Here is a 27,104-nt window from a genome sequence, read left to right as displayed (position 1 = left end):
TCACCCATTTCCCCCTCTCCCCCACCCCCCAGTAACCCTCAGTTTGTTCTCAGTATTTAAAGAGTCTCTTGTGGTTTGCCTCCCTCCCTCTCCTCAACTGTTTTTTCCCCTTCCCTTCCCCTATGGTCCTGTTAAGTTTCTCCTGTTCCACATATGAGTGAAAACATGGTATCTGTCTTTCTCTGCCTGACTTATTTCACTTAGCATGACACCCTTGAGTTCCATCCACTTTGCTACAAATGGACAGATTTTATTCTTTCTCATTGCCATGAAGTACTCCATTGTATCCATTGTATATATATGCCACATCTTCTTGATCCATTCATCAGTTGATGGACATTTAGGCTCTTTCCATGATTTGGCTATTGTTGACAGTGCTGCTATGAACATTGGGGTACATGTGCCCCTATGCGTCAGCACTTCTGTATCCCTTGGGTAAATTCCTAGCAGTGCTATTGCTGTACCTCTGACCCTTTTAAACAGTATAGTGCTTCCTTTAAAATACTTTACAAATATTAGTTCATTTAATCTTCAAAACAACAACCCTATGAGATTGGTAGATGAGGAAAGTCAGGCACAGTTAAGTGACTCGCCCAAGTGGCAGAGCCAGGATTCAACCTTGAGGAAGACTGGATCCAAAGTCAAGGAGTACTTAACCACTAAAAATACTACCTTTGGTCCCAATGCATTAACCATTTGAAATATCATTCCTCCTCCTCCATTATTTGAATTTTACTACTCACCCTTCCAGACACACTTCAAGAACCATTCGAATGAAGTTCTTCCTTAGCTACTCCATTCCATACACTTTCTCTTGCTCTGAATTAGTCATTCTTTATTACCTAAATGATAAGTAATAGTATATGTCATTCTTTATTACCTGAATGATAATTAATGATAGTATATGTCATCTTCCAACTAGTGACCACTTTATACTTTTATGCTTTTCCACATGCCCCAGAGCCCCTTTGGTAGTACAGTCCAAGTGGCAAGTATTCACTAAATCCTTGCTAAATAATTAAGTAACCCCAAACTTTGGAAAAGGCACGTTTATGTTTTGCATAAAGTCAGACATTTATTTCCAATTTAGCTTACATTTGGGAGAGTCAAAACACGTATTTACACTCAACCCCTCACCCTACTCCTTCCACAACTCTATAAAGTCTTGCTTTGGATTTCTCTTTTTGCCAACATCCTTGCTCTCAAGCACAGAGGTTGTAACAGGAGACTATCCGCAGTACCTGGTACAGCATCTAGAACATAAAATTACACAATATAAAAACGATATGGTGAAAGAGAGCATGGAATGATTACTTGCAGAAAAAGGGACTGGGTGGCAGAGTTCCAGCAATTTGGAAAAGACAGAAGTCCACTCCGAATCTGGGAAGCCAGGTGCTCGGCTCGGACTTCTGGAAAAACTGGAAGTGGAATACAGCCAGAGAATCCGGAAGGCTTAGTACCTAGTAGTTAGCAGCCTAAAACAGAACAAAATGCGGTGCTATGGCCACGGCAGCAGCACAGGCCACTACCGCTAGGCAAAACAGCCCTACGGCTCCCTCCTTGGATAGTTTTCCAAATTCGATCAGCGAAACGCGTTACCACCAACCCGTGGAAACTTGCGAAAATCACCGGCTGGGATCTTTGCAATAGTGCGGGCAGCTAGGCGCATGCGCAAGTCCCTCACCGTACGAGCCAATAGCGATGCGGCGCTAAGTACTACGCCTGCGCAGTAGGCCTCCAGTCGCGCTTCCCCTTTCCCCTGCTCTAGCTGGCTGGCCTAGCAGTCCCATACCCTCCGGGAGCTGGGAGGAGGAGTCTGTGTGGAGTACGCGTGAAGGGAGCCGGGGGAAGCCGGCTGGGGCCCACTGTGTTTGAACCGTCGGTCGGTCTGTGAGAAGAAAAGGAAGGAGGAGGTCCAGAGTAGCGGTTGCCGAAATGTTCCGGTGTGGAAGCCTGGCAGCAGGTGCTTTCAAGCAGAAGCTGGCGCCCTTGGTGCGGACAGTGTGCGTCCGAGGCCCGCGGCAGCGGAATCGGCTCCCAGGTGACTGACCCATCCCGGGCAACCCCGACCTCGCAGACCAAGGGACAGGGTTCCATGGGCTCCCTATGCCTCGCAGCCCTCCCCCTGCCTCCTCCCCGGGAAAAACTTAACCCACTCACAGCCGCGTGAATTCTGAATTGGCGGGATCCAAACCCTGAGTTGCACAAGCCGTGCCGACCTGACCTTCAGGGGTTTTGAACCAAGTAGTCGGCTTGAGGCCTTTTCCTAGGAGGGTTTGCTATTCAAGGATAACGTAACAGCTATCTCTCTCGTCTTGTCCAGTGCCACCTCCCGGCCACCCCCCGTCCGCCTTTTTAGAGCAATGAGGTCAAGTAGACTTTGTCATGTACCAATTGTGAGACTTGAAACAAGACATTTAAGCCCGATGCCTTAGTTCCTTCTGTAAATGAGGATATTACCTGCTTTGCTTTCCAAACTCCAGATAAGATCCATAGATTTGAGTGCCCTGTGAAACAGAAACAGTGCAGTTCAAGTAAGGAGTCAGTCGGTTGTGGGCCAGACACCAGGAAAGCTGGCCCAGAATTAGAGATGTCTGGTCCATGTAATTCTTGGTGGTCTTTAATGCTTCAAAGAAACTGTTTGCAGGGCACACTGTATTTGTCCTCTGTGAAGTTGTTTCCCCAAATTTTAGAGCTGGAAGGGATTTTGTGGTAAAGTTCAACCCACTCATTTTATAGATAATAAACTGAGACAGAGAGGTGAAATTATTTGCCCAAGGTCACATACCTAATTAATAGATAGAGCAAAGGATAGTTTGCTAGTCTCTAGGCCCCTAATCCACTTGCCACAACTGCACACTGCTTCCTAAATTTGACCTCAAAACATTAAGATTTCATCTGATTCTCCTTTAGCCCACCTTGCCTAAGATATCCACGTACATAGTTGAGCACGTCTTGAACTTGCTCATTTTCAGCCTGCACAACTTAATGGGGATAATGAATTATCCACCTGTAGGAGGTGCTGGGTTTCTTAAAATCTATTTTTGAATGATCACCTGGAGACATTGACATTTGCAATGTCAGAAGTTATCCTCGAGGCCTTTCCAGTGCAGAGCCACTTTATGGGTGCTTTAGGAATAAAATGTGGAAAATACTTCCCTTAGATAGTTAGTCTTTGTAAATGTGCATTTGAAGTTTTTCCAGTTGCTATGCCTCAAGAAAACGTTTCCTAATGGGTGTATCTGAGGACACTTCCTTAAAACATATTGCTCTTGGAACTTAAAAACCTCTGCTTTAGGTTTTAAACTAATATCCCATCTATGGCGTTGTCTGTATGGGTTTTATACATTAAAATGATAGTGCTCTACGTAAGCTATATAGAAATTTACACAGCAGCTTATGTAAGCTTAAGATTTTCATCCACACTAGCCTTTCAAACTCTGTGTACTTATTTTGCCTAAAACTCACAACTTGTACCACTACTCTGAAGCCTGACCAAAAGTTCTCATTAAATAAATATGGATTTGCAAAGTTAAATTGATTTATTAGATACTTGAAGGTGGTTGGTGATGTTAGAACTACTGAAAAATACAGACATTTTTCCAACGCATGATTTTGTTTGAAGGCAGTCTGCTGTAGAATGTGCTGTGACTTCTCGACATATCCATCCACCTCTTTGTATACACTTATTCTTTGTCTTTTGGCCAGGCACCAGAGTACAACATCATATACCTTTAGAAATGGGTGGGGTGGGGATACAATTTCAAAAAGAAATTGTATAATTTTAGGAATTAGCCCTGTTAGCTTGATTACGAATTGCTTATAATCTGGTTTCTTTTTCAAGTAGTAGCATCTGCTACTACTGTGTTTTTGCATCTATTATATGCCAACTTCCCATCCTTTTTTCCTTCTCTACTCCCATCCCCATTTCTTTGTCAGGATGTTAGCAGACTTGAAACCCACCTTGCAATGATCTCATCCACATCAGTCTACATTGTCAGGTTCATTTTCATTATATGTTGCCTTTTGCCTTAAAACCATAATTGCTGTTATTTATTTACTTTATTCGGATGCTCTGCCTCTCCAGAAATGATTGAAGGCAATTAATAGTGACTACTTTATGTCTACATTCAGCATTGAAGAGCAGATAGGTTAGGTAATGGATATTTTCTGTTCTGTAGTATTTTATTTGGTTACCAAACATTGTGTTTCCCACGTGATCAAACTGATCACTGACCCCTGACCTGAGGGTCACATGTTTGAACATTTTTCTTTAATCAGAAGCCTTCTCACCTCCTTAAAAAGGACACTAGACTCCTTGTTGGCAAGAACTGCCAAATGATACTTTTTTATCCCTCCGAAGGCCAGAAGATAAGCCCTTCCCCACTCTTTCTGCTGAGGCAGAGTTTTCCACAAGAAAACTTTTGGCAAGTCAGCCTTTTCTGCATCCAGTTAGTAAGTTTTCTAGTCATTTTCTAACATTTCAAGGGAGTTGCTGCACATTGTAACTTTTTTCTAGATCATGTTTCCAAAAGCTGCCTGGTCCTGTAAATCAAGGAAGCCTGACCCTACACCTACTGAATGAGAATGTCCTGCAGAGAGCCCTGGGAATTTATATTTTAACAGGCCTCTTGATGTAATTTTTATGATCAGGTGAATTTGGAAAGTACTGTCTTAAGGCGTAAAAAAAACAGACTGAGCAACTTTGAGTCCCTTATGATTTATTTGTATTAATCCCATTTTCTGAAACTCAGAATAGTGGCAGCCACTGTCCCTCCTCTACTATGCAATACCTGAGGCCAAGGATTATGTCCTATTTATTTTTGTGTCCTCAGCGCTTTGTACAGTCTCTGGCACGTGGTAAATTCCCGGTGGCCGAGCCCTAGTACTGTGAAGGACTTTAACTTTCCATAAACAGCGTTAGATTTCCTTTTTTGTTCTCTAAATCATTTTTGCTCTGGTGCCTCTCTTCAGGGTGGTTCATACTGCACTGTGGTTATTACTACTATGCTTTGTCTAAAATAACAGCAAGAGTTGATGCTAAAGAAAAGGGGGGAGCTGATAGAGGGAAATAGTTACTGCATTCCTTATAAAGAGATACCTAGCTACAATGGACAGACCATGTAGGCTTGTCCTATCTTGTGTTTTATCCATGTCAGAAAAATCAGTTTAATGTTCAGAAAATAAGACTCAAGAGCATATGGACCTGTTGATTATTTGAAATTCCTAGGTGCCTCAATTGTGTGGATGTATTTCTAGAAAAGACTTTCTGGAAGTATGGAAAAACAAGAGATTATGAAATCTACAGAAATAAACTTGCCAGCTTAGGTACTATTCTAATGCTAGTCTGTAGTTACTAACAGCTTACTAATTTATTATTAGCATTATTTTTTTAAATTTATTTAAATTCAAGTCAGTAAACATACAGTGTAGTATTGGTTTCAGGAGTAGAACCCAGTGATTCATCACTTACACATAAGGCCCAGTGCTCATCCCAACAAGTGCCCTCCTTAATGCCCATCACCCGCTTAGCCAACCCCCCGCCACTTCCCCTCCAGCAACCCTCAGTCTGTTCTCTGAATTAAAAGTCTCTCATGGTTTGCCTCCTTATCTGTTTTTATGATTTTTCCTTCCCTTTCCCTATGTTCAAATCTAGCTAAAACTTATTTACAAAGAATTCCTCAAATTGTTCATTCCTTACCATAGAATTGGAAAGAATTTGTGTTTCCTTACTTCCTTCATTAATACAACAAGTACTTATTGGCCAAACACCTATTATGTGTTAGGCATTAAATACAGTTGTAACTGTATTTAACTGAAATTAACTCCCGTGTACTGTATTGTAACAATTCAAGAATTGAGTCCTTTTTTTTTTCCTCAAAATCATGGTCATTTTATTGAAACGTTTATCCATTTGGAGCCGTAGGGCTAACATAGGACTGGAGTGCCAGGTGGGTTACGCACGTGGACTTACTTCTACTCCATTAAACAGGAATGGCGGGCGAGGCGGAGGGGGGGAGCGCAGGCTGCAGGAGGGATGTGGGCTGTTGGCCGCCATCAGGCTGGGCCAGTAGGCTGTAGAATGCCGAGGATTCCCTCAGACAAGGTTGAGTCCTTTTTTAATGTTTAATTATTTTTGAGAGAGAGACAGTGCAAGTGGAGGAGGGTCAGAGAGAGAGGGAGACACAGAATCCGAATCAGGCTCCAGGCTCTGAGCAGTCAGCACAGAGTCCAACGAGGACCTCCAACTCACGAATGTGAGATCATGACCTGAGCTGAAGTCAGACACTTAGCTGACTAAGCTACCCAGCCACCCCCAAGAATTGAATCCTTGAACAATATAGTGAATATAGACAACAATATTGTATTATATTGGGGCTCCTGGGTGACTCAGTTGGTTAAGTGTCCAACTTCGGCTCAGGTCATAATCTCACAGTCTGTGGGTTCGAGCCCCACGTCGGGCTCTGCTGACGCCCAGAGCCTGCTTCCAATTCTTTGTGTCCCTCTCTGTCTCCCTGCCCCTCCTCCACTCACTCTCTGTCTCTGTCTCTCAAAATAAATAAAGACATAAGAAAAAACAAATATTGTATTATAATCAGACTTGGTAAGAGACTAGATCTTAATTATTCCAACCACTAAAAAGAAATGATAATTATGTGATAGAGGTGCTAATTACTACTACAATGGCAATCGTAATATAAATGCGTCAAATAAAAAACTTGAATCTCAAGTATGAAGAAGGAAGTGCTACCTCTCTGTGTGGTCTGATTGCAGAAAATCTCAAATTGGTGCTGTAACGAGAAGTCAAGGAGTAAGTTGGCTTCCCACTTTAGCAAGACAAGTGAAAAGACATGTTTAGTCATGATATTAAATTTCCTAACGTTTTGAAGCTGTGGGGGAGAGGTGTGGGAGTAATTTATGGGTAAAAGACTGGGGGCGGAGGAACAAAAACCTCCATCCAATAGTTCATACCCTTTACAAAATTAAAATCAGTTGGTAGGTATGTAAAAATGTGGCTTATTAATAATAATAGTGTATTACATTTATTTTCAGGCAGTAGTTTAAATGTTAACCAATTGACTTTTTAGAAACTCAATTTACTTTTAAGTGTCTTTGTTTTTTGCAAATCGAGGCAAAAACTGCTGAACTTTCCCAAATCTACACTCTTAGTTTTATCAGTTTGTGAAAAGCTAGCAAAGACAGAATAAACACTAGTATTACCTTAAAACAAACTTGTTGTATCTGGATTTATGATCTTCTAGAGGGATAATCAGCAGAATTTTTTTAAAATGCCACTTATTTTCAATAAATAAACTTAGGGTGGAGGTGGGGAACACAACTATATTCATTGAACTAAACCATGTGTTCTACTTTTTCTGCCCAGTTTCATTCTCTAAGCTCTAAGAGTTGTCAGTTTCCTTTTTTTTTAAATTTTTTTAACGTTTTTTTTATTTTTATTTTTGATACAGAAGAGACAGAGCATGAGAGGGGGAGGGTCAGAGAGAGAGGGAGACACAGAATCGGAAGCAGGCTCCAGGCTCTGAGCTCGCTGTCAGCACAGAGCCTGACGCGGGGCTTGAATCCACGAACGTGGGATCTGACCTGAGCCGAAGTCGGAGGCTTAACCCACTGAGCCACCCAGGCGCCCCAAGAGTTGTCAGTTTCTGATTCTGGTGCTTAATCATTCTGTGGGTTTCTGAAATTCAAAAGCTTGCCCAGACTGAGATAATTTTCTCTATACCTGGATGTTTTTATTTTCATGATTTGTTATTTCCAAATATAAACCATTTTATTTCATGTGGCGATGAAGGATTCTAATGCAGGTAAGAAATTAAAACAGTAAAGAAAAATACATTTTCACTTCTAAAGGTGTGGGTTTATAGTCTCTTCTCTGTAATTCACAAATCAAAATAGGACTCAAAAAATTAGGTTTTTGTCACTCATTTGTCAGTGAAACCTGACCTGAACTAGAGAGAAAGGCTACTTATAATCTTTTGTTCATGCCACTCAGTGAAGTTTGTCATGGGAACGTTAATGTGTGTGACTGTGGGTTGCTGCCCCCTCCTGTTCTGAGTGGTATTTATGGTATGGTATCTGTATTATATACTTAAAACCAAACAATTCTGAGTTCTGGAATACTCATTTTCCCAAGGATTTCAGGTAAGAGACTGAAGACTTGGTTTGGACCTGTTTTTACTTTTCTGTGCCCTGAAATTATGGAAGCAAGGAGGAAAGCTCCATATTTCTAGTATGAAATGCTACAGTGCCCATTCTGTTTTTCCCTCAAAGCCTGGTCACACCAGAAATAGATCTATCTGCCTCTAGACCATTGGTTCCCAAAGTGCAGGCCAGCAGCATAAGCATCACCTAGGAACCTGTTAGAAATACAAATTCTTGAGTCCCCATTTTAGATTTCCAGACTCAGAAACTTTGGGGGTGAGTCTGGCCATCTGCGTTTTAACAAGCCCTTCAGAGGACTCTGATGCGTGCTCAGGCTTTTAGAACCACTGCCCCGGATCGGGATCGGCAAATGGCAGCTCATAGGCCAAACCACATGCTTTTGTAGGCATGCCCCTTGAGCTAAGATTGGTTTTTGCATTTTTTTAATGGCTGAAAAAAAATGCTATTTTGTGACATACGAAAATTATTTAAGATTCACATTTCAGTGCCCATAAAGTTTTATTAGAAAACAGCCATACCCATTCCTTTATATCTTGTCTGTGGCTGCTTTTGTGCAACATTAGCAGACTGTATGGCCTGCAAAGATGAAAATATTTACTGTCTGGTTCTTTATAGAAAAAAGGTTCCCATGCCCTGTTCTAGGGCCGTAGTCAACATGAGGAGCATCGCAAGGAGAGAAGGTTCTGGGACCTTCCTTCATTTCCATATATGAGAGTTATTATATTCTTCAGATAATTACATGGATATACAGAGTTTTACATCAACATAATATTTATATTATTTTGGAGGACTAAGAGCTAAATAGTTGATAGATGTTTTAAATTTCGTCATTCTAGAAAGCATTTTATATTCTGAAAGTATTTAGTTCTTTGGGGAAGATAAATCCACTTAAATTTTTTTTCTTCTTTCGTCCTTTAACATTTCCATCTTCAAGGACACCTTACCTTTCACGAAAGACGGAACTGTGTCCTGGTCGGATTGTATTGTGGGTTTTCTTACTTTGTGCACGGTTCGAGCCAGCCATTTAGATTACTCCTTAGGTGGTGGTTCTAACGAATATCCCCGGTAGCCTATCGTTCACTTTTTGTATCTATTCAGTCACCTCTCTGTGTTTACTTCGTTTGTGAAGAGAGGAGTGTTTGATGAACTGCCCATTTGTTTTTCATTATCTTTTCTGGAAGCTGTAAATTTCTTCCCTGAGCAGCATTCACTTACACTCTTAAACTCTCCAACAATTTAAGTTTGAGGATTCTGATATCTGTAGTATTCGTACCGTTTTGATTATCTTTTTTCTTTGTTATTGAACAGTAACACCACGCAGCCCCATGGGCAGTAAGTCTTTACTTGTGCAGTGCATTGACCTGTAGTCATAAATGTGTATTAACTATTTTATTTTTGTATGTGTGTGTGTGTCTTAACGAATTGTGTTCCTCAGGCAACTTGTTCCAGCGATGGCATGTTCCTCTAGAACTCCAGATGACAAGACAAATGGCTAGCTCTGGTGCATCAGGGGGCAAAATCGATAATTCTGTGTTAGTCCTTATGGTGGGCTTATCAACAATAGGAGCTGGCGCATATGTAAGTAGAAAAGCAGCTCGCGTAACGAAGCTGCCAGACAGCTCCCGTTAGTAGACTCAGTACTCCCCTGCTTTAACACTTCTGCAACTAACTCCCCTTTCTCCTTGGGGAGAAATTTCCAAAAAGCCTTCTTTAAAGTGCCTACGGTCTAACATCCTGTGAGAGCCAACGTGGGAATGACTGAAATTTAATCTCATGCTGATTAGCTTTGCTCTTTTCACTTGTCTTTTTACTTGTTACTTGCAAGCCACTGCATTTTCTTGGATTTGACTAATCCACCAAATTGTACCTTTTCTCTTGGATATGACACGCTAATCTGTGAATAGGTCAGAACTCATTGCAGCTCCTTGGCACAATATTTGATTTTGACCCATTTGTCAAATATTCAGTATTTCCCTCGGCTTGGGACAGAGGTTAAAAAACAACAGCAGCAGCTTTCAATCCAAACTATTAAGCATTCCTAAAAGGAAAACTATCTCTGAATCTCACCCAAAGACTCAATTATAGAAGTAGGCCTAGTATCTCCAGTTTTAGAATGGAATCTGTGTTAGGTGAGAAATATGTTTTTAAATGCTGTGTATTATTAACACAATTCTATCTCCTTAAATGAACTCTGATCAGCTTAGTTGGTCACAGAGGAATTCTTCCGTAGGTGGTTTTTTTTTTTTTTTTTTTTTTTTTTACCTTGGCATGGTTTATTGTGACTAAGCAGATCGTCTAAAGTTGGATCGTGTAAGGTTGAGTGAACCAACTTAGGTAACACCTAGTAACACCCTTCATTGAAGGAATCTGTTTATTTCACTCCCCAAGAGGAAATGGTTGGATGCCATTATGGTTTTAGTTCTTTCCATACTGGTAAGACAGTGAAATTATCTTTGTTCCTTGGCCACTAGGTTATAGAAAAGGGGGGATTGAAATTACTTGAAGTTAGCTAGCTTGACTGACCTGACTCCCAAATGCACCAACAGACAGTTTTTGCCAGTTGTAAATCGACTCCGAGTAAGAAGTAGGTGAGCTCTGTCTGATAACAGACTTTGAGGAAGAACACATTCTCCTCCAGTCCTGGAGCCGCATTTTTTTTCTTTTTTAGCACAGGGTAACTAAAATGCTTCCCTGCCTTTGTGTTGAATGTTTCTTCATTAATACTTAGTGGTTTTTTTCTATTTCCTTTTGTTTCTTTCTTGGCCTTATCTTTACCTACAGTTGTGCAGTGTCATCACCTAGGATCCCCTTCTAGATCACTAGCGTCTACAGGTGCTCCTGTGAAAGATGGCAGAAGCCTAGTATACTTCTTAATTGTAGGAGCGACAGTCACTGGGGCAGGAGTTTATTATGTAAGATGCTTACACTAAAATATATTTCGGGGTAGGGTGGGTGAGACCATGGCACTAATGAAAACTTGATCCATTAGAAGACAGTGAAACATTCACAGCATGTGCTTTCTAGGTATTTATCAAAGGGACATTGTCAGTCACTAGGGAACCCTCAGATCTCATCTTTCAAACTGTTGAAGCCCCACCAGATGTATCTAAAGCTATCATACATTTAATGATTATTATAGATCCTTCTCATTAACCCTTTCTTTGAAACTTTTGCCAAGTTCACAATTCTTTCTTAAGATGCTAAATTATATTGTGCTTTAGTGCTGCAGACCTAACAAGATAGTCTCAAAGAGTAAACATTGAATAAGCAAGCAAAAGGAACTTGAATACCATCCATTTAGATCATTTTGGGTAAAATGTAATTTTTGTGTTTTGTCAGAAGTGATCAACCCGACTTTTAATGTGAAAAGGCATTTTATTGAATGCTTCTGAGGAGGTCCAAAAAAGCCACTGAATTACAGTAGTCTCCCCACCTACCCCCCAGCCTCTATTTCAAAGTAAATTCATTTGGCAGTGTCCCTTTTGTAATCTCTGAGTTGGTCAAACTAGTGGCTGAAGTGGTACGAGCTAACGCATTCGTGTAGACTGCTTTCATAAATACCTCTCCTTCATAATCGACATACTACCTTCTGAGCTTTGCCTTTTGCATTTCCTAGCTCTCCGCATTTGCCATCAGTTCCACCTCATTCATTCAGAACTGGATTGAAAGTGTTTGCATCTGATATGTTTGTGACAGCTGAAACCTTTTAAGCCTCTGGTTTCTGTTGCTGTACCAGAGTTGGATGGCCTTCACAGAGCTGGCCAGGCAAACCTCTTGATGCCAGGCCACAGGACAGGGGCCAGTCACTGTTGCTTTTCTCCCGCCTTGGAAAGATCTACGAAGCACAAGTTCCTCTCAAGCCATTCACTTAAATGCCTCATTGCCCTCTGTGTTTATCCAACACTGGTAATAGTAAAGCTACTCTGTTACAGTGCTTTCAGGTTAAATGATAAGCTTTTGTCTACCTACAACTGTTATTGAACTATTCTGTAAGGTTTTATATTAGGTTTGAAATCAATGAAAATGTGATCTGAGGAAGCTTAGATTTTTATCCTGGGAAACTGATCTTAGTCTCACAAGAACTGTTAACTTAAAATTGGACTTAAGGTTTGATGAGATATAGCTCTAAGTTATTTAGTGTTTGTATGAGTCAGCTCCGGCTGCTGTAACAAAATAGCACAGAGAGAGAGAAAGAGAGAGTGTGAGCGAGCGCATGAGCTCTGGAGTTTCTTCTTATAAGGGCAGCAGCCCTGTTGCCTTAAGGCCCTGCCCTGACTTCACCTTTATCACCTCCCAAATGTCCCATCTCCAAGTAACATCACATTGGGAGTTAGGGCTTCAACATAGGAATTTGAGAGGGACACAGACATTCAGTCAACAATGACGTTCCTTTGTAATTTTTTTCTCACATGGAGGAAATGTTTCTGATTTAAGTACAAATACTACTGTAGTGACTCCTGAGTTGGGAGCCCCTTCCCTTCCCCGACTCCAGCCTCCAAAAATAAGGGAGCAGAACTAACAACAGGGAAAACTTTTCTAAAATATTTGTTTGAGGTCTGTACTTTAAGCCAGTCATTTTTACATTTTTTGCCACGATCCAAAGAAAGAAATATATTTTATCTTGCAACCCATTATATAGCTGTAAATACATAAAATTCAAACAAAATTCAGAATAATACTTAGTAGGTGTGATGCACTCTGATAGTTTTATTCTCTTGTATTTGTTTCTATAATGCTGATTAGAACATTACTGAACTGATTGTACAGCCCACTAATGGGATTTGAACAGTGCTTCCTCCTCTTAGATTGCAAATAGGAACTAATAGGAACTCCTAATGGGCGTGGATGCGGGCATTCCTCCTCCTCCTGCTCTAGTGACTTTCTCTAGGATAACAGACAGATCTCCTAATCTCAGTAATTTTACTTGTCAATGAGCAGAGCTAAAGTGTCCTTTAGAATATTTAATGAGAGTTAGTATTGGAGCCCTTTGCCCACCTTGTTCAACTGGTTGTTCAACTGGTAAAATCATATTGCCCCAGAGAATGACCTTTTTCCTTTCAAATTTCTTGTAAGGCAAATAAACACTGCCATATTAATCTGTTCAGAAAAGTTTCCAGAGGCACCTGGGTAGTTCAGTCGGTTAAGCGTCTGACTTTTAATTTCAGCCAAGGTCGTGATCTCGTGGTTTGTGGGATCAAGCCCCAAGTCAAGCTCCGTGCTAATACCACAGAGCCTGCTTGGGATTCTCTCTCTCTCTCATTCTCTCCCTCTCATTCTCTCCCTCTATCTCGGCCCCATCCCTGCTCATGCTTTATGTCTGTCTGTCTGTCTGTCTCTCTCTCTCTCTCTCTCTTCTCTCTCTCTAAGTAAATAAACTTTAAAAAAGTTGTTTCCAGTGATATTTTTCATAAATTTATAGTTTTTCTTAACCTTTCATGAATTCATGACAATAATTGCAAATCTATGCAAACTCGGAATACAGCAGTACTTGGGGGGAAAGTAAATTTTTATTTAGAATATCTGTACACATTTTTATATCAGGATATTTACTTAAAAAGCTAGATCCATAAATATATGTGTATATAAATATATGACACACCCCAGTAAACCTCAAGATGTTCTTTGGCCTGCTCTGCCTCTCTTGTGTGAAACTATTAGGAGGTGTAAGAGAGCCTAGGCTATTTTTGGATGTCCCTCTCCGCGGAGCATGACTCCAGTTTCTCTTTTCACTCATGTTGACCAGCTTAAGCCACCTTTTTAGGTAAAATTCCCTTAAAAGAAGTATTTTTTTAGGTGTGCGTAAGGTAAAAACTTTCTTCCTGAAATTAATGTTAGTTGAATTCAATGGATGGATTTAGTGGTAAATTCAAGGAGTAGCCATTCTCTTTTAACATACAGTACTTAATTTTCTAACCCATTCATATCATATGTTAGATGTTTCCAGGCTGATAAATGTTACATCCAGATCTCAGAGTCTAGGTTCCTGATTACACCCCATTGCCTAATGAGCTGCCCTGTAGAGGGCTCATAGAAATATTCTTAGAACATGTTTTATGACATTTCTGATTGCCCTTACTTTCTCCTCCAATTAAGTAGTAACCTAGGATTTCATTTGACATAAATCACTTAAATTTGTCTTGTTGAGCTTGTAGAGTACAAAAGAGTGAAAGCGTTATAATTAAAATAAGTCATTCTTGCCAATTAAAAAAATCTCCAACAAACTCTTATGCTATATGTTACCAAAAAACTAGTCATAATGTTAAAGAACTTCTTTTCAAGTTGGACATCTAGAAAAGAGAGTATATTTGAAATAGGTGATTAAGCAGTGTGTTTGACCCTTGGTAAATATCTGAGTATCAAAAAAAAAAAGGAGATACCATTGAAGGAAAGATGAATTACTCTATAAGACTAGGATACGGGGAATCATGGTTCAGGGCATTATCTGAGTACCCAGCAAAACTTGGGACATCTACCTGGAAGACTTAATGTCCCAGCTTCGTACCTAGAACCGTATAGCTTGGTTTCACAGCTAGTATCCAGCATGATCCAAAACCCCTTTTATAAAGGTTAGCATTTTATTCTTCTAGTATGAAATGATTTTCTTTTTCTCTTTAGCTGCACCTTCAGACTTAAATATAAGGAAGATTCTTTACATAGAACCTAAGGAATTTTTTTGCATTTATTTATGTATTTTGAGAGAGAGCGTGCGTGCAAGTGGGAAGTGGGGAGGGGCAGAGAGAGAGAGAGAGAGAATGAATCCCAAGCAGGCTCCACACTGCTGGCACAGAGCCTGATGCAGGGCTTGAACCCATGAACTGTGAGATCATGACCTGAACTGAAGTCAAAAGCCAGATGCTCAACAACCTGAGCCCCCCAGGCACCCCAGAGCCTAAGGAAATTTGAAACTGGAACATTTTCATCTGCTTACCTGTATTCTTTCTAAGCCAAGTGTGTACATACTCGGTATGTTTTTTCTTGAGAAAATAATTTTGCCTTGATCATTTTAAGATAGAAGAATTTACTTCATGTAGACAAAAGCTTCTCATTTAATTGAAAGATAATGATATTACTTATGGTGTGAGCTAGCTTTATGATGAAATAAATTTTCTCCATGTTTGGATCTACAGGCCTACAAGACTCTAAAAGATGACCAAAAAAGATATAATGAAAGAATGTCAGGGTTAGGGCTAACACCAGAAGAGAAACAGAAAATGGCCATGTCACCTGGTGAGTATCATGTGAGACTCAACATGTGAACGGCAAGTTCAAAACAGTTTGGGTGCTTTTTTGCAGATGTCTTACAGACAGGACGATGCTATGAGATGGTAAGCTTCCAGAAACTGGAATTACTCCAGACCTGGGAGTAATTTGTTAAAGTAATTGACTGGGATTTGGGTTTGAGCATAGTCATTAATGATTATGATTGGTAATTTTTCTTTATATTGAACTCTTAAAAGGCAAGCTTTAAGTTACAAAGGCAAGCTTGGTGAGGAAATTGTTGGAAAAGATATGAAGGCCTTTTTTTCCAATGAGGAAATTCTTTTGGTCTATTTTGTTCCTCATTAGAGTCTTTGGAGTTTTCTATTTGTTAAAGATATATTTGTTTCCCTAGAGCATATAATCCTAGCCATCACTCCCATCCCCATGACTGGCTTGAGTTTTCAGAGAGGAATGTTTTAATCCTTTAAGAAGCCCTGCAACTCTGGGTGGGCGATTTACATTTCTTTCTTCAAAAACACCTCCTTATTCCTGAACACTGTATAATAATCCCCAATTGACTTGCTGAGTTTTCCCCCTTTATTGCTAACAGAAGCTGAAAATGAACTTGATATTTTCTTGTTGGTCAGTAGGAAGTGAATGGAAAGAGCAGAAGCTTTCTAATATATATTTCAATAGCTGGCTGTTTAAGCTAGGTTCTAGTTCTGACAGACTTAATGAATGAATGACATTAGCCAAATCACTCACCTTTTGGGGGGCTATTTTTCACTTATGAAGTGAAAGAGATATTGCATTTCCTGTCCCATCAGGTGGCTGTGAAGTTTGTCAAGATTAACGTAGGTACAGTGTTTTGCTAGCCTCACATAAAGGGTTGGAACAAGTACAAGGTGATTTTCTTTTTTAGTAGTGGCAAGGACTCCTCTGAGATTTTCGAAAATTAACCCTGTCTGATCTGTTGCCTACAGCTTCAGAAGGAGAACCAGTTCCTCAAGTCAGGGTACCGAGTCACGTACCATTCCTTCTCATCGGTGGAGGCACTGCTGCCTTTGCTGCAGCCAGATCGATCCGGGCTCGGGATCCAGGGGCCAGGGTGAGGTGCACACTGTCTTGCTGAGCGTGGAGGGTGTGGTCCGCAGGCACTTAGCCCTTGTGAACACTTTGACATATGCCTCTTAAATGACCTGACTCTGATAAGTATCATTATTTTATACCTAAAGGTATTGATTGTGTCTGAAGATCCTGAGCTGCCATACATGCGACCTCCTCTTTCAAAAGAACTTTGGTTTTCAGATGATCCAAACGTCACGAAGACGCTGCGATTCAGACAGTGGAATGGAAAAGAGAGAAGGTGTGTTCACGTATGTAAAATGGGCCTGACTGGCCACTTCAGCTAAGCACAGGGAGTGGGTCAGGATTTTGCACAGGCCGTGTGCGGCGCATAGAAGAGACAACGTGGCCCCACACCAGAGTCTGCTGTGGCACACACTTGGCACAGCTCAGGGGCAACAGGATACAGTGGCAGGAGGCCTGGAGTCTGTCACCAGGTCTGGCAGCAAGTAAAGCTGTAGTGTTGGCCTCTGAAGTACTACTGCTCCTATCTCTGGGAACTTTCTGTTAGACTTCTCCAGGGAAGATCGGCTCGGCCCATCTTGTCCCTCCTTACATTACACTTTCCCAGGCGTCTCCCAGAAAAGCAAAAGAAAAGACACTGTTCTTTGGCATTTTCTTTGACGCCCTAGCGGGCATTCAGAATTGTGGGAATGCTAAGGAAGAGCCTCTTTATTAAAGTGTTTGCATGAAAGACTTGGAAATACAGGTCCTGAAGCCTTTCCCTTCCACGGGACTCCATGGATCTCTTGATGCCAGCACTGTTTTTAGGTTCCAATTTTTTTCTCATTAGTCGTCCTGTTGATACTAGGCTAGATTTTATAAATCTACCCATCTCCCTCAACCCTATCATCATGTTCTATTCTCCAGCAGGCTGCGTGCTGTCAGTTATGTTAGCCACGCCTTAATTAATGTCTCATAGCTAATATTGCTATTTGAGACAAAATCCTCTCAGGAGCTAGATCTAGCTGTGCAGTGACCAACCATTCTGGACAGCTCATTTGTGTGGATGTGTGAATACCAGCTCCTTGGGTGGTCTTCCTGTTTTAATTTTGAAATGAACCTAAATCCAGAGCAGGGTTTCTTGGCCTCGGCACTGTTGGCATTTATGGCTGGATAATTCTTTGCTGTGGGGGCTGGTTTGTGCATCGTAAGATATTTGATAGCATCTGTGGTGTCTCCCACTAGATACCAGAAGCATCTCTCCCCCTAAGCTGTTACAGCCAAAAGTGCCTCCAGACATTGCCAAATGTCCTTGAAGAGGCAAAATTGCCCCCAGATGAGAACTGCTGCCCCGTAATACATCTGCATACAGGGTGTATGGGTGACTTAGTCAGGTAAGTGTCCGACTCTTGATTTCGGCTCGGGTCATGATCTCACAGTTTGCAAGTTCAGTCCTGTGTGCGTCTCTGTGCTCAGCACGGAGCCTGCTTGAGATTCCCTCTCCCTCTCTATCTGTCCCTTCCCCACTCATGCTCTCTCTCTAAATAAATAAATAAAATAAATAAACTTAAAAAATAAAATAAAGTATCTCTGTGTAAGACACAACCAAGATTTAGTGGTCTTAGAAACTTACTCTGGAAAATGTTCCGAAAAGTTTTTCATGATGAAAACAATTTTACTCAGGCTATGGAGGAAGTTGATAGCAGTTCCAAATGCTTATAACATTTTTTCCCTTCCTCTTTGCACAGCATTTATTTCCAGCCACCTTCTTTCTACGTTTCTGCTCAGGACCTGCCTCACATCGAGAATGGTGGCGTGGCTGTCCTCACTGGGAAGAAGGTGAGCTAGCAGGCTTCTTCCCTTGTCAAGTTCCATGTGGGCAGCAAGTTTGGTGACTTGTATTCCCACTGCTATTTACGTCTCTCCTGCCATTGTAGTTCATCGAAAAAGGATCAAGTCATTTTAGGTTTAATATTGCCGGTCTTCTCTGCTTAGTGTTTCCTCCTAGAAAAAGCACTAATCTCAAAGCCTAGGGAGCATCCCCGCTAAACTTTCCCAGGGAAGTCAGACCATTGGAGACAGTGACCCTGAAGCCGTTCCCTCTCCGGATTTGCTCCTCTGCTCTTCCTTCTTTTTCTTGTTTTTCCACACTAACATTTCTTTGGGATTACTGATGACAAGAGACTGACAAATGTGTATTATTCAAGATAGTAAGATAATTTAGAGATTGCATCCACATGGGAAATATTGTTAGACTTTACAAAGGTGAGTGCCTAAGTAATGGGGGCAGTTATTGGAGGGCATTTGTGAGATCCAGGGAGGGTTTCATTTTTTTGTGCTGTGTTTCATTTTTGTTAGTGGGGGGGGGGTACTAGGGTGTATTTGTAAACTAATGGCAGTATTCCAGTAGAGAGGGAAGGGTTATCAGAAGGAGCAAAGCCCAGAGTAGATGGAATCCAGAGCACAAGTGGGGGCATTGACCTGTGATAGGGGTAAGCGCACTTTTCTGTAAAGAGATGTAGGCAGTGGAGGTGGAAATAGGTTTACGGATAAGCTGTAAACGAGACGTTGTGTATGTATTAAGTCCCTCTGTGTGTAAATAACACACAACCCCTGACCTTCCAGGGCTAATAGTATTTGGGCAGAAACATGAATAGACAATCCTAATGTATAGGAGTAAGAAACATAGGCATAGTGTGTTTTAGGAAGTACTGGGAAACATGCCCCATGTAGTGCAGGAAGGCTTCCTGGAGAAGGATCTCTTTTTTTTAATTAATTTTTTTAATGTTTATTTAGTTTTGAGAGACAGAGGGACAGAGCATGAGCAGGGGAGGGGCAGAGAGAGAGGGAGACAGAGCATCTGAAGCAGGCTCCAGGCTCTGAGCTGTCAGCACAGAGCCCGACACGGGTCTCGAACTCACAAACTGTGAGATCATGACCTGAGCCGAAGTTGGACGCTTAACCGACTGAGCCACCCAGGCGCCCCTAATTTCTTTTTTTAATTTACATCCAAGTTCGTTAGCATATAGTGCAACAATTATTTCAGAAGTAGGTTTCTTAATACCTCGTACCCATTTAGCCCCTTCCTCCTCCTACATCCCCCTGGGGGAGGAGCTCTTACAGAATAGGAAATTGTAAGGAATGAAGAGGGATTCACTAGATTCGTGGTAAGTGAAAAGAATTCAAGTAAAACACAGCATAAGCAAAGGCACAAGGGTATGAAACAGCATGTTTGGTGCTGTGAAACAAGCAGCCAGCTACTGATAGAGCAGAAAGTGTAAGTTAAAGAACAGCAGGCGATGATGCTGAGAAGTCACACGGGGGCCCAACCTTGGACAGCTCTGTTGTGTAAAAGAACTTGAGCCTTATCCTGTGGGCACTGGGGGTGCTGTTAAGTTTTAGACAAGGATATAAAACAGATTGAACTTTAAGTAATCACTGTATGAGCTATGGAAAGGATGGATTTAAGGGGACAAGACTAGAGGTAGAGCATTTTGAAGACCTGTAATATCCAGGCAAAAGGTGCTAGGAGGTCAGTTTAGCGCAGTAGTGGTAATGATGGTGTAGTGGTGAGAATGTAGCAGCAGCAGTAAGCACGATTTTAAAATGCTTTGCGGGCATTGTCTCGTTTTGTCATAATAATCTCAGGTACGTAGTATTATTGTTGACCATTTTATAGAGAAAGAGATTGAGATTAAAAAGAGGTCAAATAACTTGCCCAAGATCATACAGCTAATAAGTAGTGGAGACAGAATTTGAACCCATATCTATCTGACTGCAGACCCCAAGCTCTTAATAACACCATTTTAGAGCTTCCTTTTTTTTTTTTTTTTTTTGGACATAGCTTCCTGATAGAGAGGTGACGGAGAGTGGTAGGCAGACCTGAGACCTGCTTAGAAGGCAGCCTTACAAGGGCATGGTGACAGACTGAAGGTGGGCTCTGAGGGAGAGGGAAGAGGCAAAGATAACTTTCCGATTCCCAGCCTGTGCGGTAGGTGGTGGTGTTTCCCCAGCTGAGAGAGATGACAAGAGGAAGACCTGGTTTAAGGCGTCTGGTTTTAGTTTTGGACTGTTACGGATGAAATGGCGTATATGTGTAGAGATGTCCATGGGCAGTTGGATATTTGGCTGTGATGCTCAGAGGAGGGGTCTGGGCTCAGATGGAGATTCGGGTATCATCCACGTATGTGTAGGGGTTGAAATGATGAGAGTGGGTGAGACCTCCTGTGGAGAACTTTGCGGTCAGGAGGAGAGTGCGGCAAGGATGGAACCCTGGGGAATCCAACTTTGAGGAGGCAGACTGACAAAGAGTCCCCGAAGGAAACTAGGAAGGAAGTTAAAGGAGGAGAGCCCAGGACAGGTGCCAAGGGAGACTGGAGAGAGTTTCAAGGAGGATGTGGTGGCACCTGGGTGGCTCATTCAGTTAAGCATCCAACTCTTGGTTTTGGCTCCTATTATGATCTCACAGTTCAGACTCTTCACAGACAGCGTGGAGCCTGCTTGGGAGCCTGCTTGGGATCCTCTCTCCCTCTCTCTGCCCCTCTCCTCTGGGTGCTCTCTATCTCTCAAAATAAATAAATAAACTTTTTTTTTTAAAAAAGGAAGAGGATGTGATTGATCCTCCTCCTTGCAACAGAGGGGTCTGGTCGGAAAAGACCTGTAAGATGAGCCATAGACTTAGTGGCTTAGATGTCATCATGAAGTTGGAAAAGAGGATAAAGTACTCCTTCAAAATTTAAATGAGAAAAGGGAAATGGCAATTGGACAGGTCCTGGAGGAGGACACAGAGTCAGAGGTGGGGCTCTGAGGACGGGACAGACCTAAGCATGTGAATGGGCCAAAGGCCTTCTCAGCAGAGAAGGGGGGAGGGGTGCGTAGTAACTTTCAGGGGATGAGGGTCAGGCACGGAAACAGCTCTGAAAGGACACCTCATCCCAGAAGCTCGAAGGAAGGAGGTAAGGTTTTTATTTGGGAGTTGGGAGGTGAGAAGCCTTATGGGAACCTGAGCAAGGTTACATCCTATGGCTTCACTTGTTTTTGCAATAAACTAGGATACCAGGGGGTTGGTTATCTGAGAGTGAGCGGTGTGCTGATTGAGTCACTGACTTAGTTGGGCTGGATTGAAGAGAGACCTTACCCAAGGACGAACCAAAGGTGGCTAAAGCAGCTACTCACCCATCCAGTCACAGTTTACATCATTACCTCCAGAAAGCTCAACAGGGCGTGTGTCACATGTCCCTAAAGCTACCTGTACAGTCCTTATCAGAGCATTTCTCACTGTTGAATGTAGTGTTTGTTAAATTGTCTGCCTTAGCTACTGGACTCTAGAGGCAGGGAGGGTAACTTTTTCTCACCATTGTGTCCCCAACACTGAGCACGGTCCTTGATATAGTAAGTACTTAGTAAATGTGTCTTGAATGAATGGCCTCACAGCTAGTAAGGAGGGGAGCAGAGTCTGGATCTCTAGTCTCTCTGACTACATATCTCAAGTCTTCACCATAAGGAGGAATAGGATGCATGGAAGTTAGAGGTGGTAGCAAGAAAACGGTTCAGGTCATCTACTCGGGGCCCAGATTAGTTGGAATAGATCAGCCCACTGGGTAAGCAGAGAAAATCAAAAACAAGTATAGGTGACAGTGGGCCTGAGAAAAAGCTGGAAGAATGGAAATTTGTGACCAGAAAATCGGATATTCAAGGTAGAAGTAGAGCTTTAAGAGCTAGGATTCTGGATGTGGCTTAGAGGAAAAGTATGCGCCAGATTCCAGCATCTTCAGTGAATGAGGAGTGGCCGGGAGGTGGCTGGGTGGGAGCGAGTGATTGGTAGGATCAGGTTGGTGCTTCTCGGAGCGGCAGGGGGCACAGGAATCTGGAAGCAGCAGCAGCAGTAGCTGACACCTACCCAGCATGTGGTGAGGAGTGTGGGTGAACGAGCAATCTCCGCGTGTGAGGTATCCTTGGCTGGAGAGCTGAGTTTTAGTGAAGGAAGGACGTTAGACAAGGCATCTTGTAAAAACGTTGAGGATGTAGGAGCGTTGTTAATGAAGAGGTAAGGTTTCCAAAAAGCCAAACAGAAAAGTTTGTCTCTGTTCTCCATTTTCACAAATTGGGCAGGGACTTTGGGGACTGTAGGGCTTTGTTTTAATGTTGGCTGCTGAAGATTATGACCACTCGAGGCGCCTGGATGGTTTAGTCAGTTAAGTTTCCAACTCCAACTCAGGTCATGATCTTCATTGGGCTCTCTGCTATCGGTGCATAAGCCACTTTGAATCCTCTGTCTCTCCCTCCCTCCCTCCCTACCTCTCCCTCCCTCTCCCACCTCGTTCCTGCACACATAGGCACACTTTCTCTCTCTCTCAAAAATAAACAGTAAAGCAACTGTGACCACTTGAAGAGGCTGGGTACCAGAAACCGTGGTGCGAGTGTTTACTTAGAAATGGTTTCTTAAGCATCCCCTTAGGTCAAGAACTAATTCTTCTCGCTGGGCTGATGGCTAAGAGGTACAGGGTTCCTTTTTGGGGTAATGGAAATGAGCTGTAATTATAGTCGTGATGGCTGCACAACCTTGTGAATATACAGAAACCACCAAAGTATATACTTTAAAATGGCAAATTTTATGTTGTGTGAATTATGTCTCAATAAAAAGCTGTATTAAGCTAATGCATTTCTCCATCTTTCTATGTGTGTACCAGGTAGTACAGCTGGATGTGAGAGGCAACATGGTGAAACTTAATGATGGCACTCAAATTACCTACGAAAAGTGCTTGCTTGCAACAGGTGAGTGTTTCTGGAGACGGAGTTTGTCCCTGGTACAGCTCACTCGAGTTTTAGTATAGAAGACATGACTTAATCTTAAGAAAACCAAACCCAGTCTGTCTGAAGTGGGTGTCTTCTCTTGGTGTAAAGCCCAGCTAAGTACAGGCATCTGATCAGTAGCGCTTCCTTCCATATTGTCCTTGCTGTCGCTTCCGGGAAGGGCACGGATGGGTATTGAAGAGAATGGCCTTTTTTCCCCACTCTCCCTGTTTAGCTCTTGATCTCTGCCCTCTGTTCTCCTCCCTGTGCCCTGAAAGTGATACAGACTCATGGCTTCATTGCCACTGCCAATCAGAATTCAAGAGAGGAGACCGAAGCTGTCTCTTAATCAAACATAGCTTGCTTTCTGGTGAATTCCCTAAAAGCGATTGGGGAAGCAAAACCTGAGGCCTGGTGGCCATTGCTGGGGAGGTTGGGTCCTTTGTAAAGAGATTCCCAAATGGAGGGAAGTGACGTGAAGGGAAACAGCCTTCCTGCCTCGTGCATGCTGAGGTGGCCCTGGCAGGGACACCCACGCTGTTGTGCCACCTTTGCGGGGGGATTGTTGGCTAGCTCCTGCTTGTTGGGCTAAAGGGTTTTCCTTCTTCTGTTTCCAGGAGGTACTCCAAGAAGTCTGTCAGCTATTGATAGGGCTGGAGCAGAGGTGAAGAGTAGAACAACACTTTTCAGAAAGGTAATTGTCTGCTGTACTGCTTTGGTTGCGTTGGTTTTTGAAGAGGTAACATAATCTTGTGTTCCGCAAGCAGCCACCCGGGAATCAGGAGATGTGAGTTCTATTTATGGCTCCTCTACAGACTTGTTATCTGGCCTTGAACAAGTCACTTCCTCTCTCTACACCTCAAATACCTCACTCAAGGGTTTTCTGCTCCTTGGTGGAAAATAACATTTACTGTTTTTTATTGCTTGCTATAATTTCTTCTGATCGCCCTTCCATAGTTGTTTTTTCCTGATGTATTGGAACTCCTTATGGCCTTTAGGCATTTTTGCATTATAAATGCTACTGTAGAGACTTTGAGGAGAAAAGTTAAGAGTACCTAAGTGAAAAAGGAAGTGGGGGCTTTGCTTCTTAACACTGCTTTACTAATGAAAATGGCTGAAATTTTCCAGCCACTCTTACGGGTATTTGGAAAGATTTGTATCATCCTTTAAATTATTGGTAGAATAAGGTTTATTGGCCTTTGGCACTATGGACATTTGGGACTGGATAATTGTTTGTTGTGAGGGCTGGCTTGTGGATGTAGGAAACGTAGCAGCGTCACCAGCCTCTCCCCACTAGCTGGAAGTAGCACCTCCTCACACCCAGTTTTCACACCCAAAAATGTCTCCAGAAATTGCCAAATATGCCCAGAGGGGGAGGAGACAAGACTGCCCCCAGTCAAGGACCACTGACACTAGAAGGAATGTTACAGTGGAGAAACAAATTTACATCAGTGTCTGAGGCTTGGGGCACCTAGGTGGCTCAGTCAGTTAAAACACTAACTCATGGATTTCAGCTCAGGTCATGATCTCACAAGTTTGTGAGTTCAAGCCCTGTGTGAGGCTCAGTGCTGATGGCACAGAGCCTGCTTGGGATTTTCTTTCTGTCTCTGCTCCTGCCACACCAGTGTTCATGCATTCTCTAAATAAACAAACTTAAATAACAGAGGTGGGGCACCTGAGTGCCTAGGTCAGTTAAGCATCCGCCTTCGGCCCAGGTCATGATCTCACAGTTCATGGGTTCAAGCCCTGCGTCAGGCTCTGTGCTGACAGCTCAGAGCCTGAACCTGCTTCCTCTCTCTCTGCCTGTCCCCTGCTCATGCTCTGTCTCTGAAAAATAAAATAAAACATTAAAAAAATAAGTAATAACAGAGGCTATAATTGAGCTACTTTATACAAGAAAAAGATATTATGTGCAAATTACTGTCGTCAAAGATGTAGCAGAAAATACTTCTCAGTATTATCATCCTATACCCCTTTGGAAAATCAATGGACTAACCTGGTGTGATCCTACAGATTGGAGACTTTAGAAACTTAGAGAAGATTTCTCGGGAAGTGAAGTCAATAACAATAATCGGAGGCGGCTTCCTTGGTAGCGAACTGGCCTGCGCCCTTGGCAGAAAGGGTGAGTACTAGGCAGTGACCTCGATGTTCTTTCCCTTGTCTTATATCCTGTGCTTTTTGGGGCTTTCACAAATTCCAGGGATACATTTGCCAGGGTCAGTAGAAAGAGTTTGATTAAGATTTATATGGTAAGGGGCACTTGGCTGCCGTAGTTAGTAGAGCGTGCAACTCTTGATCTTGGGGGTATGAGTTCAAGCCCCATGTTGGCGGTAGAGTTTACTTAAAAAAAAGATTTATATGGTGAAAAGCTAAGCACTGAGCTTAGTTCTCATGAGGAACGCCTTAGTAACCAAAGAACTGTCATTTGAGCAACTGAACAGAAATGCTTTCCGTCCCTTCCTCTAACATCTAAGCCAGAACTCCTTTGAAACAAAATATTAAAGAAAGTGAATTATTAAGATGGTATGGGGAATGTAGACTACAGAATTGTATGTATATTTGAACTGCTATTCCCTGTAAAAGTCAGTCTTCAGACATAACGATGATTCCCAGTTGAATACATCTGCGTGTTTCAATTTGAATGTTTCATGACAACCATTTTTCTTAATGCTAGTTTTCAGCTCTGTGAAATCAGGGCATCTTCTCAGGAGGGTGCTTACTGTTGAGAGGTTGCAAGGCACCTGTGTAACTCTGAGGTGATGCCTGCGTGTAAGTGCACTTAGCTCACTTGTATACGAATCCAGGGACGGCAGTTCTGGCACTTGTTATGTTTGCCTCGTCAGTGCCCTGGTGCCCCAGTGCCCCACAGATAGGAGCTCTGGCCTGGGTCGCAGCATTGCCCGGCATGTCGTGAATAGCTACCTGCTGCTCCTTTACTTCTCTTCCGGTCTTCCCAGGATTGGCTTTCACCTCCCACTATACATACTCTGTTTCTTCTTCCCAGCTCAAGCGTTGGGTACTGAAGTGATTCAGCTCTTCCCTGAGAAAGGAAATATGGGAAAGATCCTCCCTGAATACCTCAGCAACTGGACCATGGAAAAAGTCAGACGAGGTAGGGATACTCGTTCCATATGCTGCCACACTTTTCCTTTGCATTAGGCCTAATGCAAAGGTAGCCTCCTTGGGGACCCCGTTGGCATATGCCATATCACCGGATGAAATATTTCCACCATTCTCAAGTCATCCAACTTCATGTAGGTGTTTTGAATCTGATGCACCAAATTCCCAGAAGTACGGAAAGTGGACTATGGGTGTGGGTTCTCCAAGGCCACCTGCATACTGATGATTACTGGTTTTATGATGGGAGATGCTTTAGTCATCTTCTCTACTTGTCCTGAAGGTGGTACGCTCACAGCCCCAGCCTCACTATCTTGTTTGCCTTCGCAGAGGGGGTGAAGGTGCTTCCCAATGCTATTGTGCAGTCAGTTGGAGTCAGCGGTGGCAAGTTACTCATCAAGTTGAAAGATGGCCGGAAGGTAAGGAGGGGAAGACGGGCTGCCAGATCTTCCAGTTGTGCCCCCTGTCTTTCCTCATTCTTACTCTTTCACTTGAAAACAATAGTTTTTGGGACAGCCACCATTCACCTGTCATAGTTTTCTGAATGAACTTTCCATTAATACAAGAATGATGAGGGGTACCTGGGTGGCTCAATCGGTTAAGCCTCCAACTCTTGATCTTGGCTCTGGTCATGATCTCACTGTTCGTGAGTTCGAGTCCTATGTTGGGCTCTGTGCTGACAGCGTGGAGCCTGCTTGGGATTCTTTCTCTCCCTCTCTCTGCCCCTCCCCTGCTTGCATGCACAC

The 27,104-nt window shown here is 42.5% G+C and overlaps 1 protein-coding gene across 2 annotated transcripts in view; it reads left to right on the top strand.

The window, feature by feature from the left end:
- Positions 1-1,746: 1,746 nt before the first annotated feature.
- AIFM1 (apoptosis inducing factor mitochondria associated 1) overlaps positions 1,747-27,104 on the top strand; it is a 33,273-nt gene continuing 7,915 nt past the window's right edge. The window contains exons 1-11 of one of the 2 annotated variants that reach the window (XM_029930440.1): positions 1,747-2,041; positions 10,963-11,093; positions 15,309-15,408; positions 16,365-16,489; positions 16,617-16,747; positions 18,198-18,288; positions 23,139-23,223; positions 23,859-23,935; positions 25,255-25,363; positions 26,246-26,353; positions 26,689-26,777. In XM_029930440.1, coding sequence (XP_029786300.1) covers positions 1,936-2,041; positions 10,963-11,093; positions 15,309-15,408; positions 16,365-16,489; positions 16,617-16,747; positions 18,198-18,288; positions 23,139-23,223; positions 23,859-23,935; positions 25,255-25,363; positions 26,246-26,353; positions 26,689-26,777 — 1,152 coding nt within the window. In that variant the 5' untranslated portion in view covers positions 1,747-1,935. Of the gene's footprint in view, positions 2,042-9,616; positions 9,760-10,962; positions 11,094-15,308; positions 15,409-16,364; positions 16,490-16,616; positions 16,748-18,197; positions 18,289-23,138; positions 23,224-23,858; positions 23,936-25,254; positions 25,364-26,245; positions 26,354-26,688; positions 26,778-27,104 lie in introns of both variants that reach the window. The other variant, XM_029930439.1, reaches the window with a different exon arrangement.

The sequence above is a fragment of the Suricata suricatta genome, chromosome X, assembly GCF_006229205.1.
Source record: "Suricata suricatta isolate VVHF042 chromosome X, meerkat_22Aug2017_6uvM2_HiC, whole genome shotgun sequence".
NCBI lineage: Eukaryota > Metazoa > Chordata > Mammalia > Carnivora > Herpestidae > Suricata > Suricata suricatta.
Note: the sequence above shows the minus strand (reverse complement) of the source record. Positions and strands in the feature narration are given on the sequence as shown.